Source organism: Rhinatrema bivittatum, chromosome 8 (assembly GCF_901001135.1).
Source record: "Rhinatrema bivittatum chromosome 8, aRhiBiv1.1, whole genome shotgun sequence".
Lineage (NCBI taxonomy): Eukaryota > Metazoa > Chordata > Amphibia > Gymnophiona > Rhinatrematidae > Rhinatrema > Rhinatrema bivittatum.
The window spans coordinates 6,864,420-6,881,911 of record NC_042622.1 but is presented as its reverse complement, the minus strand read 5'-3'; the positions used below and the strand labels follow the sequence as shown (position 1 = coordinate 6,881,911).

The 17,492-nt window shown below is 42.4% G+C and overlaps 1 protein-coding gene across 9 annotated transcripts in view; it reads left to right on the top strand.

Annotated features, from left to right (window-relative positions):
- Positions 1 to 17,492, top strand: part of ZBTB46 (zinc finger and BTB domain containing 46) — a 319,443-nt gene that overhangs the window by 193,412 nt on the left and 108,539 nt on the right. For 7 of the 9 annotated variants that reach the window (XM_029614418.1, XM_029614421.1, XM_029614417.1 and 4 more), the window contains one exon: positions 16,033 to 16,311. In XM_029614418.1, coding sequence (XP_029470278.1) covers positions 16,033 to 16,311 — 279 coding nt within the window. The remainder of the gene's footprint in view (positions 1 to 16,032; positions 16,312 to 17,492) is intronic. The other 2 variants (XM_029614419.1, XM_029614425.1) reach the window with 1 other exon arrangement.

Sequence of the window (17,492 nt, the reverse complement as noted above, 5' to 3'; positions counted from 1 at the left end):
CACATCTTTTCCTTATTTAGTCATTTCAGAAGTTACCTTTTGCCCATGTCTGTCTTCTTCCTGAAGGTGGTTACTGATTTTTTTCATACGAATCAGTCTTTCAAGCGACTTGTGCTGAAGATGAGCTAAGTTTTCTTAGTCTGATTCTTTGTGATAAGTGGCTCATAGGAGGAGGAGATTGCTGGAAATCTTCTGTTAGTCATTGGATCAAGGTAGTAGTAGCTTCCACATATATATTTATTTTATTTTTAGTTTTTTTTATACCGATTTTCCTGCATAGAATGCATATCAAACCGGTTTACAATGAAACAGAATAAGCAGGAAGTAAAATTCCTTAGTCTAATACATTTAAATGTCAATAATGAAATAATTTTAAACAAAGCAAAAAGCTAAACAACATTAATAAAAGTTAAATTATTAACAAAAACATAAATACAATTATATTAGAAGGAGCACAAAGGTTAGCACGAAGGGGAGCACAAAGGGGAAAACATCTTCGTCGCGCGACGCCTGGAGAAATAGCGCCGTTGATCGGGTCGCCGCTGGCTGGTCGTCATGACGTCGGGGGGGGCGGGTCTTCACATCGCTGATTTTCTCTTTTTCACATCTCAGTTCATTTTTTCTATTTTTTGGGGTCTTTTTCTCCCAAGATGTAGTTTTCTTGAAGTGCCCGATGGTAGTGGGCTGCCCCTCTGTATCAGCGCCTGGTGGAATAGCGCCGTTAATCGGGTCGCCGCTGGCTGGTCGTCATGACGGGGGGCGGGTCTTCACATCGCTGATTTTCTCTTTCTCACATCTCAGTTCATTTTTTTTTAATGTAAAGACATATCCGTGCTGGAGACCAAGAGTTCATTTTACCAGGGCTCTGGCTGCCTACTGAGTAGAAGGTTGGTGATAACCCTGGAGGAGATTTGCAGGGGAGCTATTTGAGCCTGAATTCCTTCTCTAGGCACAACAGGTTGGATGTGCAGGTGAGGAGGGGATGCTGCGTTTGGAGCAGAATTCTTGAGAGTACCCTGGCCTCTCTCTGCTCATCTTTAGAGGGCTTGGGTACTTCCTATGTGTTTGGGGCTGGGCTGGTAGGATAAAGAAGATGAAAATTAATCTATCTTGTTAATTTTCTTTCTTTAAATCCTGCGAGACCAGTCCTGGTTCCCACCAGTACAGGCCAAGGCTTTTGGAAGCTGTGGTATTCAGTGTTTATCTTTAGAGATTTTGTGGTCAATCTTCTAGGGTTTTGGAGTTGCCTTCTGTTTCTTTCTCCAGGGATTTCCTCCTTTAGCCTGGTTGGAGCCTGGGGAGGGGAGAACAGTAGGGTGGGTATATTTGGACTGGCCAGTTGGCAAATATGGTTAATTAAGGCAGCATTTCCCATCCGTTGTACCATGACAGAAATTCAGAGATGCTTTTGGCAATGATATCATTTAAAGTAGGCTAAGTGTTTGGTGAAAAGAGCAAGATAAGCATTGACATGCTGCAGCTGTCATTTTCTTTATCCCCCTACAACTTCTTTATCTTTAACTTTATTTAAAATTTGTATACTGCCATACACCAAGGCCCAAGGCAGTTCACAACAGAGCAACATACATAATAAAATGACACACAACAGTAGAATACAACAGGTAAAACAGTAAATAATAGCATAATAAAATCAGTAAGGTTACTTTTGCTACAATAAACTGCCATTTAATGTCAATTAAATTTTCACTCAAATATTTCTTAAGCATGCCTTTAAAGGTCTCAGTGCAGTGTGTAATATGCAAAGTCTTGGGAAGGGAGTTCCAAAGGTCTGTTACAGCAATTGAAAGCGCTCACTCTCGCGTCTCTGATAGCTGAGCCTGACAAATTAGCACATCCAAAAACCCTCTCTGATGATAGCAGACCTAGGCAAGGGTTATAAACCCACAAAAGTGCATTGACCCAAGGGAAAGGAATCTAGAGCCAAGAAGTTATGAACTAGCAGTAAACTTTGTACATAACTATCGAATGAATTGGTAGCCAATGTAGCTCCTTGGAAATCAACCTTGCAGTGGCAGTTTTTATTTTTAATATTTTATAAGCTGTAAAATTACAAATCTGTTATAAGTGGTGTACATAACATAGTTTAAACACAGTTTGGTAACATTTGCAATGCTTTAAAGAGATGACACTAGGAGACCAGTGAGCAGTGTGTTACAGTAATCTAATAGGGGCAATATCAAAGCCTGTGCAACAGCCCAGACGTCCACTGGGAATAATTTGAAGATTATTTAGGATGTCCAGCAGGGGTGGATAAGTTTGCATGCGATAAGTTTATTCAAGATAACCAAAGTTAATGGCAAAAAGATCTTGTTCAATTGGGTGAGGGGACAATAAAATGATAAATCCTTGTGTATTACTTTGTAATCTTTCTCCTGCACAATAATGTTCTCAGTTATGGTTGTTATCAGTCAGTCCAGGGATCTTAGAAACATTGTGGATAGCACTCTCAAAACTTTCAACCCAGTGTGCAGTCAAAGTTAATAAAATGTAGGCATCCTTAAAAGGTTTAGAAACAAAGCAGAAAATGACAGTCATCTTATATATCCATGGTGTGCCCACATCTTAAATGCTGTGTGCATTTCTAGTCTTCCAGGACACCTATGAAAGGTTCAGAGAAGAGCAACAAAGAGGATTAGGGAATGGGTGAATATGAGGAGAGACTGAAAAAATTAGGATGCTTCAGTTTCAAAATTTGAGTAGAAATTTGCTAGAAGTATATAAACATTTAACAAATATAGAGAAAGTAACTGGGAATTCTTAATATAAGAACTAGGGGACACAATGAAACTTGAGCAACAGGTTTAATGAAACAAGTATTTCACTTGTGAAATTTGTTGCCACAAGACATGGGGGGGGGGAGGTCACACAACTGGGGATATTAATGGAAGATAGATCAATCATGGGCTTTTTAATAGAATGGTCGTTAGGTTCATTACATCCCTGATCCGTGACTGCTAGAAGCTGGGGGGATCTGACACTGGATGGAGAACTCCACACATGCCTGATTTCTTATACATTTCCTGTAAGCCTGAATACAGTGCCTTAAGCCTTAATGACTAACTACTGATTTCAGATCTTTTAAACCTGAGTTAAAAACATGGTGGTTTAAATTAGCTTTCCTTAATAAATGAGTTTCATTGATATTTAACTCTATCTTGAGTAAGGTGTATTACTGTAATATTGTCTTTGTTTTTAATTATGTATATTTTTATTTGTAAATCACCCTGATCACTGTGGAAGAACTATATAAATATCTATAAATAAAATAGGCCCTTGATGTCAGAAAGCTGGGCAAGATGGATCTTTTGGTCTTTTGGCGAGGTTTATGTTCTTATGTAATTCAGTGCTCCCTTCAAAATGCTTTTTATGTTCATGTCATCTTTAGATAATTCTTATATTGGATAAATAAAAGCTATCAAAACCTGCAAAGATTTCTCTAGGGCAGTTAGCAAAAAGTTCACTATAGAATAATTTAACTGGTCTTAAAAACACTACATAATGTTTTTCATGGAACTAGTCTTCAGTTTATTCAAATGAGGATTTGTTTTAATGAGTTTATTAACTTTATACATTGAATTTATAAGGAAGCATTTCTCAAGTGAAAAATATTTTTATAACAGATTTCCTCACTTATAGGTACTCAATTTATACAGATGAAATAATTTCCCAGCTTCCCCAGTGGATCAGTTTTAGACCTTCAATGTGAAAGAAATAACAGGCCAGTTATGTACAAAATTGTAGGCACCCTTGGTCATGTTTCATTGAATCTGACTCAACCTGTAAGGGTATAAAGTTTAAACAAATCTCTAGACAGCCTAAAGATCTTAATGCAAACTTATTATTTGTTGATTTTAACTTTGAAAATAATTTTAAAAAATAGAATATGGCCTGCACAAAAGTTAGGACAATTTTCCCAATTTTTGATTTGTTACTACTTTAAAAAAAAAAAAAAAATTCAGGTGCAGAAGATTGATTGACTTATTAAGCATTCATTTAGTCAGGGGTAGACAATTTGATGGTTTTAATAAATACTCTGATTCTGATGAATGTTCTGCCTCAACAGTCATGTGCTCTTGCTGCCTGAACACTTAAAATGAAGATAATTCACTATTACAAGGAAGGGCAAGGCTGCTTATAGAAAGCTATCAGAATGCTTACAGTTAGCAATTTCAACTGTCAGATGTGAATAAATGAAAGTTGCATGTATCTGTTGAGGTCAGGGCAAGATCTGGAAGACCAAGAACCTCTGGTTGAGCTGCCCAAAAACTGGTCAAACCTGCAAAGACCTGCTGAAAAGCTGCCACTGGAATAGTTGTCCACAGTACAGAATTATTTATTTAGATTTTTATATTCTGCTTTTTGCACTTTTTTCAGCGCTTCAAAGCGGATTACATTCAGGTATTGTAGGTATTTCCCTATCCCCAGAGGTGATGGTCTGAAGAAAACAGCAAGTAAGGCTGCCTAACAAAGCCGTGAGGGCAACAATACAGAATAAGCAGCCAAATGTCCGATCTGGATTGCTTTATTGAACAGAGACAAGAATGTGCAAACAAGCCCGACTCAGGCTGAGTTTCGCCCTCTCTCAATGGGGCTGCATCAGGGGCTACAACATACAATAAATAACATATACTAATAAATAAGTGAATAAAAATCACAAGAAAATAATTAAAACAGACATATAAAATAAACATATAAAATGGTAACATGGATATGAGTGGTGTGACATATAAAGCTAAAAATATAAGTTATGTTAAATATGTATCTAATAAAGTGCATCGAAATGCAAGCACTTCCATTAGTCATGCTAATTTTTTACATTTTTAATTAAACATGCATCCTATATGGTCCCTTTTGACATTTCTGAGACATCGTTCTCAGTCATCTATTTTAAGTCAATACATCCATTGGGTTAAGTTTTATCAACTCATTTGTTTACTTATTTTTAGATAGAATACTGCATTGTTCTATATTTCAATCACTTTTAATCTGAAGTATCTTCACAGTTTCTGTATCTTTTCTTATCCACTTCTTTTTCTTTTCACACATTATATCTTTGTTTGCTATCAAATTTTCTTTGTTGAAACAAGCACATTGCATAAAATAAGTGGCTTTCCATGTATCAATTCATTTTTCATGTCCCAATATCATACACAGCATTGGAGAGCATTACTCATTAATCACATTCTTGCGCAAGTTACATATATTTTTTTGATATGAGGCGCACACATTATCGTTTGTGTTTTATTAATCACAATGTTTAGTTTTGTTTTTTCATTCTGTTTTCAATTGTTTTATTCATCCAATTACAGACCATTTGATGTATATTCACATTAGAAATTTGGATATTTAGAAATGACAAAATGATAAACTTGAGGTAAAGGCAATATTTTAATGGCATTGTTTGTCACTTTATTAGATACATATTTAACATAACATATTTTTAGCTTTATATGTCTCACCACTCATATCCATGTTACCATTTTATATGTCTGTTTTAATTATGTTCTTATGATTTTTATTCACTTATTTATTAGTATATGTTATTTATTGTATGTTGTAGCCCCTAATGCAGCCCCATTGAAAGAGGGCGAAACTCGGCCTGAGTTGGGCTTGTTTGCACATTCTTGTCTCTGTTCAATAAAGCAATCCAGATCAGACATTTGGCTGCTTATTCTGTATTGTTGCCCTATCCCCAGAGGGCTTACACAACAGCGATCTGCATGGGAGAGTTGTCAGAAGGAAGCAGATTGTGATAAATTGCAGGAAGACCTTGTGAGACTGGAAAATTGGGCATCAAAATGGCAGATGAAATTTAATGTGGATAAGTGCAAGGTGATGCATATAGGGAAAAATAACCCATGCTATAGTTACACAATGTTAGGTTCCATATTAGGAGCTACCGCCCGGAAAGAGATCTAGGCGTCATAGGGTGGATAACACATTGAAATCGTCGGTGCAGTGTGCTGCGGCAGTCAAAAAAGCAAACAGAATGTTAGGAATTATTAGAAAGGGAATAGTGAATAAAACGGAGAATGTCATAATGCCTCTGTATCGCTCCATGGTGAGACTGCACCTTGAATACTGTGTACAATTCTGGTCGCCACATCTCAAAAAAAGATATAATTGCGATGGAGAAGGTACAGAGAAGGGCTACCAAAATAAGGGGAATGGAACAGCTCCCCTATGAGGAAAGACTAAAGAGGTTAGGACTTTTCAGCTTGGAGAAGAGATGGCTGAGGGGGGATATGATAGAGGTGCTTAAAATCATGAGAGGTCTAGAACGGGTAGATGTGAATCTGTTGTTTACTCTTTCGGATAATAGACTAGGGGGCACGCCATGAAGTTAGCATGTGGCACATTTAAAACTAATCAGAGAAAGTTCTTTTTCACTCAACGCACAATTAAACTCTGGAATTTGTTGCCAGAAGACGTGGTTAGTGCAGTTAGTATAGCTGTGTTTAAAAAAGGATTGGATAAGTTCTTGGAGGAGAAGTCCCCATTACCTGCTATTAAGTTGACTTTAGGTAATAACCACCGCTATAACTAGCAACAGTAACATGGAATAGACTTAGTTTTTGGGTACTTGCCAGGTTCTTATGGCCTGGATTGGCCACTGTTGGAAACAGGTTGCTGGGCTTGATGGACCCTTGGTCTGACCCATTATGGCATGTTGTTATGTTCTTATAACCTTTTTCTATAACCTCATCACAAAAGTCATCTAAAAGCTGCAAACAAAAACCTCGATAAGCCTGAATCTTTTTGGAATAAAGTGCTTTAGTCCAGTGATTCTCAACCTGTTTTTGGCTGGGACACACCTGATAGATAGTTCTCATATGTGTGACACACTGAACATGTTACCATCACGGGGTTAAATGTAAACATGCATTCTGCATACATAGGAATGAATCCCTTCAACTCCCAGCAATGAGTGCAGAGCAGATCTAGGTCATTACCCTGTACAACTCGCCATACAAAAAAGATGTTCTGATAACATCTCAGTAAAAGCAAAACAAACTGCCTTTACTACCAGGCACAATAGCCTTCCTTATGAAAAGACATTAATTTACCACTAATGCATGTCCTATTAAACACAACAAATAAGATTAATACAAATGCGGACATGCTTGTAAAATACCTCACCTTGGTCACACACCCAGAACTGACCTTCACCAAGTACAGAAAAACCACAAATTATAAATATGGAGACAGAAACTGGAATGGAAAACCAAAAAAGCCACTCTGCATGCAGTGCGAACCTGGAGAAATGGAAAGAGAAATATAGCACCTAACAGACTCAGGATTTGCAATAATGCACACAAACTAATCCACACAAAGTTACACCTGCATTATGGAACACACTCAACAGTAACAACCCTATCTATTTATTTATTTTATTTAAAGTCTTTTCTATACCGTCGTTAAGCGGGTGCCATCACAACGGTTTTACAATAGGGCACAACTATTAAACAAGGCCCTAAACACTAATACACCTCCTATTAGGAGAACAGAATAAGCCAGGCTACTATAGAGCCCCACATAAAAATAATTGTAAAGCTTTACTAATAAATGTTACAAAACAGCTGCTGAAGAGAATAACATCCAACAATTAGAAACTCATAAAAATTATTAAAACATGTTCAAATATCAATAAAATATTTCAAAACAGCAGACTGCATAATACCCAATAATTAAAATGGCAATCAATCAAAAAAAATAAATTTAAAAAGCCATCTTTACTTACCCGCTCCTGCAACTCTCCTACTCCTTTCTCTTCCAGGCCAATAGCACTCACCAGAAGCAGCAAGGGCTGCTGAAGCTCTGGCCTCACAGTCCTCTTCCTTCGCACCCACAACCAGACGCACACACACGACCAGTCTGTCATCTTCCTGACCAGTCTCTCTCACAATCACACACATGCTGTCTTATATACATGCTCTCTCATCCAGGCACCCACACCACACGCTCTCACCAAAAACCTCCTCTTCCTTCACTGCAGGGATGGGCTCCAGTTCCACCGTGGCTTTACTCCGGCGGGCTTTTTTCGCCATTACAGGGATGGGCTCCCATGGCAGCCTTGCTTGGTCGGAGTTTGACACTGACATTCCTCCTACCCCACCCCCAGACTATGCGATGCCCCTTCTTCTCCCTCACCGGCCAAACAAAGACTTCCACTGGCAGATAGAAGGGAGGAGGCTTCCGATTGGCCTGCGTGGGGGCAGGAAGAATGAAGGAGGCTTCCCATGGGCAGTGGGGGTAGGACCAAAGGAGGCTTCCAGTTGGCCCGTGGGGGCTGGAAAAAGTGAGAAGGAAAGTACAATGGGGCAGTGGGACACCGGGAGATGCGATGCACTGGTTGAGAATTGCTGCTTTAGACTGATGAAATTAGAATTGAACTGTTCACTCACAACCAAATAAAATACATCTGGAGAAACAAGGGTGAAGCATTTGAAGAGAACACCACCTTGCTAGCAGTTAAGCACGAGGTTGGATCTGTCGTGCTTTGGCGTTGTGTGGCAGTCAGTGGCACAGGAGATTATTTTGCAGGAGTTAGAATGGATTTAATTAAATATCAATCACAACACAGAAGCCAACTCTGTCAGTAAAACAATAAAATCACAAAAATAAATTCGTATAAGGGAGGTGGTACGTGATTAAAATTTATGGTGCCATAAAAGCTGATACTGTCTGAGGCCCTATGTGGGCGGGAGGCACTCTGATTCTATGATACCGTTTCTCCATATTATATGAAATTCAAAAATTCTTTATAATATTTGATTGGGAATATTTTTTCCCTCTCCTTGTTTTGTGTCTTTAAATATCAACATATCCTAGAAGCTAATATCCCACAGTCAGTGAAGAAACTAGGTATTTCAGCAAGACAATGATCTAGTACACACCTCAAACTCAGCTATGACATACTTCCAGGAAAGAAAGACGAAAGGTTTTGGAATATTATTGAGAATCTTTAGGGAGATCTCAGACATGCAGTGCATGCAAGGAGAGCCAAGAATATTTCTGTGCTAGAGTTCTGCAAGGAACAGTGGGAAACATTCCCAAAGCATGAATGAAAGACTTTTAGCTGGCTCCATGACACGTTTGGAAGCTGTTATTTCTGCCAAAGGAGGTGTTGCAAAGTATTGACCGAACGGCTGCACAAACCTTTGCACGTGCCATATTCGCTGCTTTCTTATTTTGATTTTGTGTTAAAACTGCAGATAGTTATGCATTAAAATTTTCATAAAACTGTTTTATTTTATACCATGTAAAGGTGGTCAGCTTCTCTTTGCTCAGAGATTCACTGGAACATACAATTGACCGGGCTACCCAAACTTGTACACACAACTGTATATGAGTTTAAGGGGCTTGCTGTAAGCACTGATAGCTTAGCTGTAGTGCTCTAAAACATACTTTGAATTTTACATGTTGAGTGTTAGATAGTTGTCAACTCAGTAAATAATTTTATATATGTTTGAGCAATTAATGTCTGATGGAGAAACTGACTGGGCAAAATTTTAATTATATGGGCAGTCATGAGAAAATAAAAATGTATTTATTTTGTCCAGCTACTGACAGCACCAGTGCTAGTGTAGAATTTCAGTTTAATAGAAATCCCTTTTTTATTGACAAAGTTGTATTTCACATGAGTCTTTGATTACTTTTCTCACAGGACAAGTAGGATGGTAGTCCTCACATATGGGTGACATCATCAGGATGGAGCCCAATCACGGAACACTTTTGTCAAAGTTTCCAGAACTTTGACTGGCACCTACTGGGCATGCCCAGCATAGCATCAACCCTGTAGCCAGCAGGGGTCCCCTCTCAGTCTTCTTTTTTTCCGTGCAGCAGTAGCCACGCAGATTAAGGAGCTCTTCAGAGATTCCTGACAGGAATTTTCCTCACAGAACTTTGAAAAATTAAAAAAAAATTTACCCCACAGGGGTCTCCTTATTGAGTTCTTTGCTCTGCGGTTGAACGGTAAGTTTTGTTTTTTTTTTTTTTGTCAGTTTGCGGTCGATTCCTGTCGAGTTTTTCCCTCGCGTCCTACCGGCCATAGACCGCACCGCGACTACACTTTGTCAAAGCCATGGCATCTGGTTTCAGTCCGTGCCCCGACTGCACTCGAACGATGTCCATCACTGACCCTCACACGGTCTGTGTGATGTGTTTGGGAGCCGGCCACGATGTCCTTACTTGCACCAAATGTGCTCAAATGACACCAAAAGGTCGCAAGGCTTGACTCGATAAGATGGGTTTTCTCTTTCAGCCAAAAACCCTGACTCCATTAATAGCTTCGACGTCGTCTGAACCAGTGCCGTCTACGTCGCACCAGCACTGGGAATCTGCTGCTGTCTGACCAGCCTTGACGACTCCACGAGTGTCAACCCCCCTCTGTTCCTCCTCTGGAAAAACACTGGGGGAACATCGAGAAAAGCATTGACACAGTCATCGTAAAGCTCAGGCCATCGATACTGCTAATCCCTTGTCGTCGTCTGAGCCTCCGACAAAGAAGCCCCATACAGAAAAGGCTTCGTCCTCTTCTGTCTCTGGATCACAGAGGCGTTCCCCACCTGGACAGGTGCCGGGATCCATGATTCCACCTTCACCGGTGGACCCTCCGGCTACGCCAGTGCTTCCTCCCACTCCAGAACCGGGTATTCAATCCCCAGGTTTCTGTGAGGAATTGGATCCGATGATCCAAGAGGCCATCGGCAAAGCACTCCAGGGCTTCCAACTTCCATCGATACCGTTTCCTCCTCTGGTCACCGATCCGATGCCCATGGCGCTGGCACTGCTATCGGCTAGAATGGACAAGATAATCTGTGCCCTTCCACCGGTGGATCAGAGGGACCAGACTCCTTTCTCGCCAATTCCCTTGTCATCGGCGGAAGATGAAGAAACACCGCTCTTCATTCCACCATCGGGAGTGCCGCCACTGACACATCCATCAATGTCACTGATTCCATCGGTGCCTCCCTTGATGCCAGCCATACCGCCATCGATGCCCTCGATGCCTTTGATTCCTCCTTCGGGACTATCAATGCCCAGGCCAGGGCCTTCAGGAATAACCCCGTTACTTCCTTCTGAAGAACATTTGGGAGCTGGTGATGACCCTTATAATCCTTGGACCGACGATTCGTCCCAGGATTCCCAGCCCTCCCCTCCTGATGAAAGGAAGCGTTCTCCTCCAGAGGATCTGTCCTTTATAAATTTTGTAAAGGAGATGTCCTAAACAGTCCCATTCCAGCTTCAGACAGACGAGGACTCTAGACACCAGATGCTAGAACTTCTACAATTTCTCGATGCTCCAAAGGAAAGCATGTCCATTTCTATTCATGACAACCTTTTGAAGAGAAACTGGGAGCACCCTGGCTCGGTGGCACCTGTTAACCGAAAAGCAGATGCCACCTACTTAGTTCAATCAGCCCCTGGCTTCCAAAGAACTCAGTTGGATCATCACTCGGTGGTTGTAGAGTCAGCCCAGAAGAGGGCCAGATGCTCCAAACCTCATTCATCCATTCCCCCAGGGAAAGATCAGAAGTTCCTGGATGCATTTGGAAGACTGGTATTCCATGGATCAATGCTCATCTCTCGCATTGCATCCTACCAACTCTACATGACCCAATATAATAGGGCCTTGTTCACGAAGATTCAAGACTTTGTTGAGGCCTTACCTCTGCAGTTCCAGGACCAACTTCATGCCCTAGCACAAAAGGGCTTAGATGCTGGCAAGCATGAAGTACGATCAGCGTATGACATCTTTGACACTGCTTCCAGGGTGTCGGCAGCCTGTATCAGTGCAAGGGGATGGGCCTGGCTGAAATCTTCAGACCTCAGTCCAGAGGTACAAGACAGATTGGCTGATATGCCCTGTGCGGGGGATAATTATTTTGGTGAAAAGATTCAAGAAGCAGTGGCGCAGCTCAAGGACCACCAAGAGACTCTGCACCAGCTTTCCTTACTGCCTTCTGATCCCATCTTCTTCATCCAAAAGATCTTTTAAAAGGGATTCTAAGACAATTCTACCGACAGAGGAGATACTATCCCCCAGTGTCCAGAGGTCGGCCTTCTAAGCCTTACCAAAAAGGCCAACCTAAGCAGCCTAGAGGGCAAAAGTCACAGCCAGCCACTCAACCAGGTCTTGCGGCAGGTTTTTGACTCCTTTCTAGAGAGCAGTACCCAGCTTCCACTTCCGACCATTCCGGTCGGCGGCCGGTTGTGCCACTTCTCCAGCCTATGGCACACAGTCACCACAGATCAGTGGGTACTTGCAGTAGTGTCCAAAGGTTACCACCTCAACTTTCTCTCTGTCCCACCGGATTCCCCGCCTCGGCTGACGTGGGGAACATCCAATCATTCACCACTCTTGGAGCAGGTGGTCTCCCTCTTCCTCCAGTCCCGAGCAATAGAACCAGTGCCCCTCTCAGAACAGGGGCAAGGGTTCTATTCCAGGTATTTCCTGATACCAAAAAAGTCAGGTGTGGTGCGTCTAATATTGGATCTTCATACTCTGAACAAATACCTACAAAGAGAAAAGTTCAATATGGTGACCTTGGGTTCTCTACTTCCCCTTCTTCAAAGGGGAGACTGGCTCTGCTCTCTAGACCTTGATGACGCCTACATGCACATTTCAATTACTCCGTCACATCGCAGATTCCTGCGATTCCTAGTAGGCCCAAAACACTTCCAATATCGAGTGTTAGCTTTCGGCCTAGCATCTGCCCCACGCGTCAAGTGCCTTGTGGTGGTAGCGGCCTACCTCAGGAGTGAGTGTCCACGTCTACCCCTATTTGGACGATTGGTTGATCAGGGCTCCCTCTCGGCAAGGAGCGCTGACGTCCCTTCGCCTCACTTTGCACTCCTGATCTCCCTGGGTTTTCTCATAAACCAATAAAAATCCAAGCTAGTTCCTTCGCAAACTCTATCATTCAAAGGGGCCGACTTGGACACTCTAAGAGTGAAAGCTTTCCTACCTCAGGATCGAGCTCTCACTCTCGCTTCTCTGGCTTTTCGACTGCAGTCTCGACAACATTCAACTGCACGTCATTTCCTGATAATATTGGGTTATATGGCCTCCACAGAGCATGTCACTCCATGGCTTGGCTCGCCTCGCCATGAGAGTAATGCAGTGGACTCTAAAATCGCAGTGGACTCAGTCTTCTCAGTCAAAGTCCTCCACAGTCCGCATCACCAAACAGCTCCGTCTATCGCTAGCTTGGTGGGCAACCCAGTCCAATCTGGTACAAGGCCTCCCATTTCAGATTCCAGAACCTCAAATAATCTTGACAACAGATGCCTACAACCTCGGCTGGGGAGCACATGTTGGAAACCTGCAAACTCAGGGCATCTGGTCTCCAGAGGAAGCCAAACACCAGATAAATTTCCTGGAGCTTCGTGCAATCAGATATGCTCTCAGGGCTTTTCAGGATCACCTCTCCAACCATGTCATCTTGATTCAAACCGACAACCAGGTGGCCATGTGGTACATCAACAAGCAAGGGGAAACAGGCTCCTACCTCCTGTGTTAGGAAGCTGCACAGATATGGGCGGAGGCCCTTTCCCCACTCGATGTACCTCAGGGCCATCTACTTGCCGGGAGTGGACAATGTGTTGGCGGACAAGCTGAGTTGCACTTTTCAACCGCACGAGTGGTCCCTCAACCCCACTCTAGCGGACTCAATATTCCAACATTGGGGTTACCCTCACATAGACCTCTTTGTGTCAATTCACAACCGCAAAGTAGGGAACTTCTGCTCTCTCACTCACAGCCAACACCGCCAGCCCAGAGATGCTTTCTCCCTCTCGTGGGCCAGTGGTCTCCTTTATGCATATCCTCCACTTCCACTCATTTCAAAGACTCTCGTGAAGTTGCGAAGGGACAGGGGTCTAATGATTCTTATAGCCCCTCATTGGCCACGCCAGGTCTGGTTTCCAATTCTCCACGACTTATCGATACACCGGCATATTCCTCTAGGGAAGGACCCGCTTCTGATCACTCAGAACAATGGCTGCCTTCGTCACCCCAACCTCCAGGCTCTCTCCCTGACTGCCTGGATGTTGAAAGGTTAATACTTCAACCTCTTAACCTGTCAGAGCCGGTTTCCCATGTCCTAGTGGCTTCACGAAAGCCTTCCACGAGGCATTCTTATTATAAATGGAACAGGTTTACGGGATGGTGTACTTCCATGTCCATCGATCCCTTCACTTGACCCACACCGAAGTTTCTGGACTATCTCTGGCACCTGTCAGAGTCAGGCCTCAAAACTTCTTCTATCAGAGTACATGTCAGTTGGGTAGCCGCCTTCCATAAAGGTGTGGGGGATGTACCCATTTCAGTACAACCCCCTTGTCACACGCTTTTCGAAGGGCTTGCTTCACCTTAAACCTCCACTGCGCCCTCCGTCCCCTTCTTGGGACCTCAACATGGTTTTGGGAAGGCTCATGAAACCACCGTTGGAGCCTCTCTAATCCTGTGATCTCTGCTATCTCACTTGGAAAGTGATTTTTCTGTTGGCGATCACATTGGCTCGCAGAGTTAGTGAGTTACAGGCCTTAGTCACCTATCCGCCTTGCACTAAACTTCTGCATGACAGCGTAGTACTCTGCACTCACCCTGTTTTTGCCTAAGGTAGAATCAGAGTTTCATATCAATCAATCCATTATACTACCCACTTTCTTTCCCAGGCCCCACTCAAACCCAGGAGAACGGGCTCTGCATAACCTTGACTGTAAACGTGCTCTAGTGTTATATCTAGACCGTACAGCTGCCCACAGGAAAGGCACCCAATTGTTTGTTTCCTTTGATCCCATCAAATTGGGCAAAAACCTGTGGGTAAGCAGACTCTCTCCTCCTGGTTAGCGGAATGTATTTCCTTTTGTTACCAACAGGCAGGCATTCCGCTTCAAGACCATGTTAAAGCACACACTGTCAGGGCTATGGCAACATTAGTAGCGCACCTACACTCTGTGCCGCTTGCTGACATCTGTAAGGCTGCTACCTGGAGCTCTCTCCACACCTTCGCAGCCCATTATTGTTTAGACAAGGCTGGCAGACAAGATTCCATCTTCGGCCAGTCTGTGCTATGCAACTTATTTGCAAACTGAGGTACCAACATCCTTCCACCAACCTGGTAGGGTTCAGGATGCCCTCTACCAAATTCCACCCCAGTTGTTGTGCCTGTTGCACGTCTTTGGGTACATTTGGTGCATTGCTTGGGCATCCTCAGCTCGGTACTCACCCATATGTGAGGACTACCATCCTGCTTGTCCTGTGAGAAAGCAGAGTTGCTTACCTGTAACAGGTGTTCTCACAGGACAGCAGGATGGTAGTCCTCACGAAACCCGCCCGCTACCCCGCAGAGTTGGGTTCGCTTACGATTTATTATTTTATTTTTCGCATGTACTTTTACTATAAGACGAGACTGAAGGGGGACCCCCGCTGGCTGCAGGGTCGGTGCCGTGCTGGGCATGCCCAATAGGTGCCAGTCAAAGTTCTGGAAACTTTGACAAAAGTGTTCTGTGATTGGGCTCTATCCTGATGTTGTCACCCATATGTAAGGACTAACATCCTGCTGTCCTGTGAGAACACCTGTTACAGGTAAGCAACTCTGCTTTTTAAACAAATCACTGCGTAAGTGCACTTACAGTGCAGGTTAGTGCTTAGGTATTGCATGTATTTCATACTACTTCACGTATACCTTCAGTCCTGCTGTGCATCACCTCTTGCTATGCCAGCATTGAGATCCTGTCTCCACAACTTTACCATACCGCTCTATTTAAGTCTAAAAGATACTTGCTTGGAACAAAGTTGAGATTACAAAGCTAGGTGGCTTGTAAAAATGTAAAACCTTTTTTCTGCTAATATTTTCAGATTTAAAAAAGTATTCTAGATGTTTTGAAACAAAAAGTATAATTAGAAAGGTCTGCCATTAAATGTCCTTGGTAGATTTCCCAATGCGTTTAAGCTCTTTCTGATTAAAGACTGGTTTTCTGACATTACTGTAATTCCCACAGGTGCTGATGTGACAATCACCGAACCCAGTAGCTCTGACAGTCGAGGGGAGCGAGCAGACCTATATGGTGATGAGGTTCTCCTAGGAGGGGAATCTAGCTACCTGTCTCAGAGCTTATCCCTGGAAAAGGAGGATTCACACCAGCAGGTCACAGCTGTGGCTAATCTGCGAGCAGCCCTTATGAGTAAGAACAGCCTGCTGTCTTTGAAGGCGGACATGTTGACAGATGAGAACTCCTTGCTCTTTGAATATTTGCCCAAAGGTACCCATTCACTATCTTGTAAGTTTATGGTTTTTTCCTATCACTATTTTGTCTTTATTTTGTTTACAAATTGATACATTGGAAATAAGAAATCTAATCTCTGTAACCTAGTGAATTGATTAATAGTAGCTACTTATAGCTTTGTAAACAGCGCCAGCCTGGTCATCTTGCAGTGCTGCTTGGCTTGACATTCAGATTAAGGTCCTGAAAAAGATTTCTGCTGTTTCTCCTTCAGCTGGCTGGGGCCAGTAATGCTGCAGAGTACTCTCAGCACTACACTTAAGTACCTGAGTTTAAGAATGCATTCGTACCATTTCCAGAGGGAACTAGGATCTTTGCCTCTGAGCATAAGGGCTGTCACTGCACTTTCTGATTTAGATGGGAGTAGGGAGCATGTTTAAAGTGCTTGGGATGGGGAAATAAGCCCTGTGTGGTTGTTCTGGCCTGTATGTAGTGCCATAGCCTGAGTGGGGGCAAGTTCAAATTGAGCTGGAGAAAGTTGCTTGGCAGAAAACTGTACTTCCAAAAATTAATCTGCACTGTCTTATACTGGGACGAACCTTAGCACTTTGAAGCAAAAGTTTTGTTACTGTTGGTAAATGCTCTTCATTTGAAAGTGAATAGTAAAATAAATAGTAGTGACAACATATGATACAGGGATTACAGGATGTAGCATTGGCCAGAGCTGCTGTTTAGGACAGTTGTATAATTGGTGAAGTAAATATGAAAAACAAATTAATTTTTAGCTTCATTTTAGGGCATATATATATTTAATAAAATGTATTTAAAAAAGGAAACCTACCAAGATTTAGCATATTTGCTTTCCCACCTTACATTCTAAAGAGTTTTAAGGTGAGTTACTTTAAAAAAATATATATATAAATTAGCAATGTAGCTATTACTAACTAAAGACAATAGTTCAATGGTGAGCATAATCTGCTGCACAATAAGTCCCCCCTCCCACATGTCCGGCTTATACTCAGTATTTTCCACCCTTGTTTCCATATTATCCTCCTATAGAATACAATATAACGAGCTTCTCCCTCCCCTGGGCAATCCACCGAGAAGTAATATAGCAATGGGGAGCTGGGGGTTACCATTATTTAGGGATGTTGGATGGGCTAAGTTGAGATATAATTGGGTGGGAAGTTGACAGTGCATGCAAATATACCTCATGCATATTCATTGTGGATATCCTG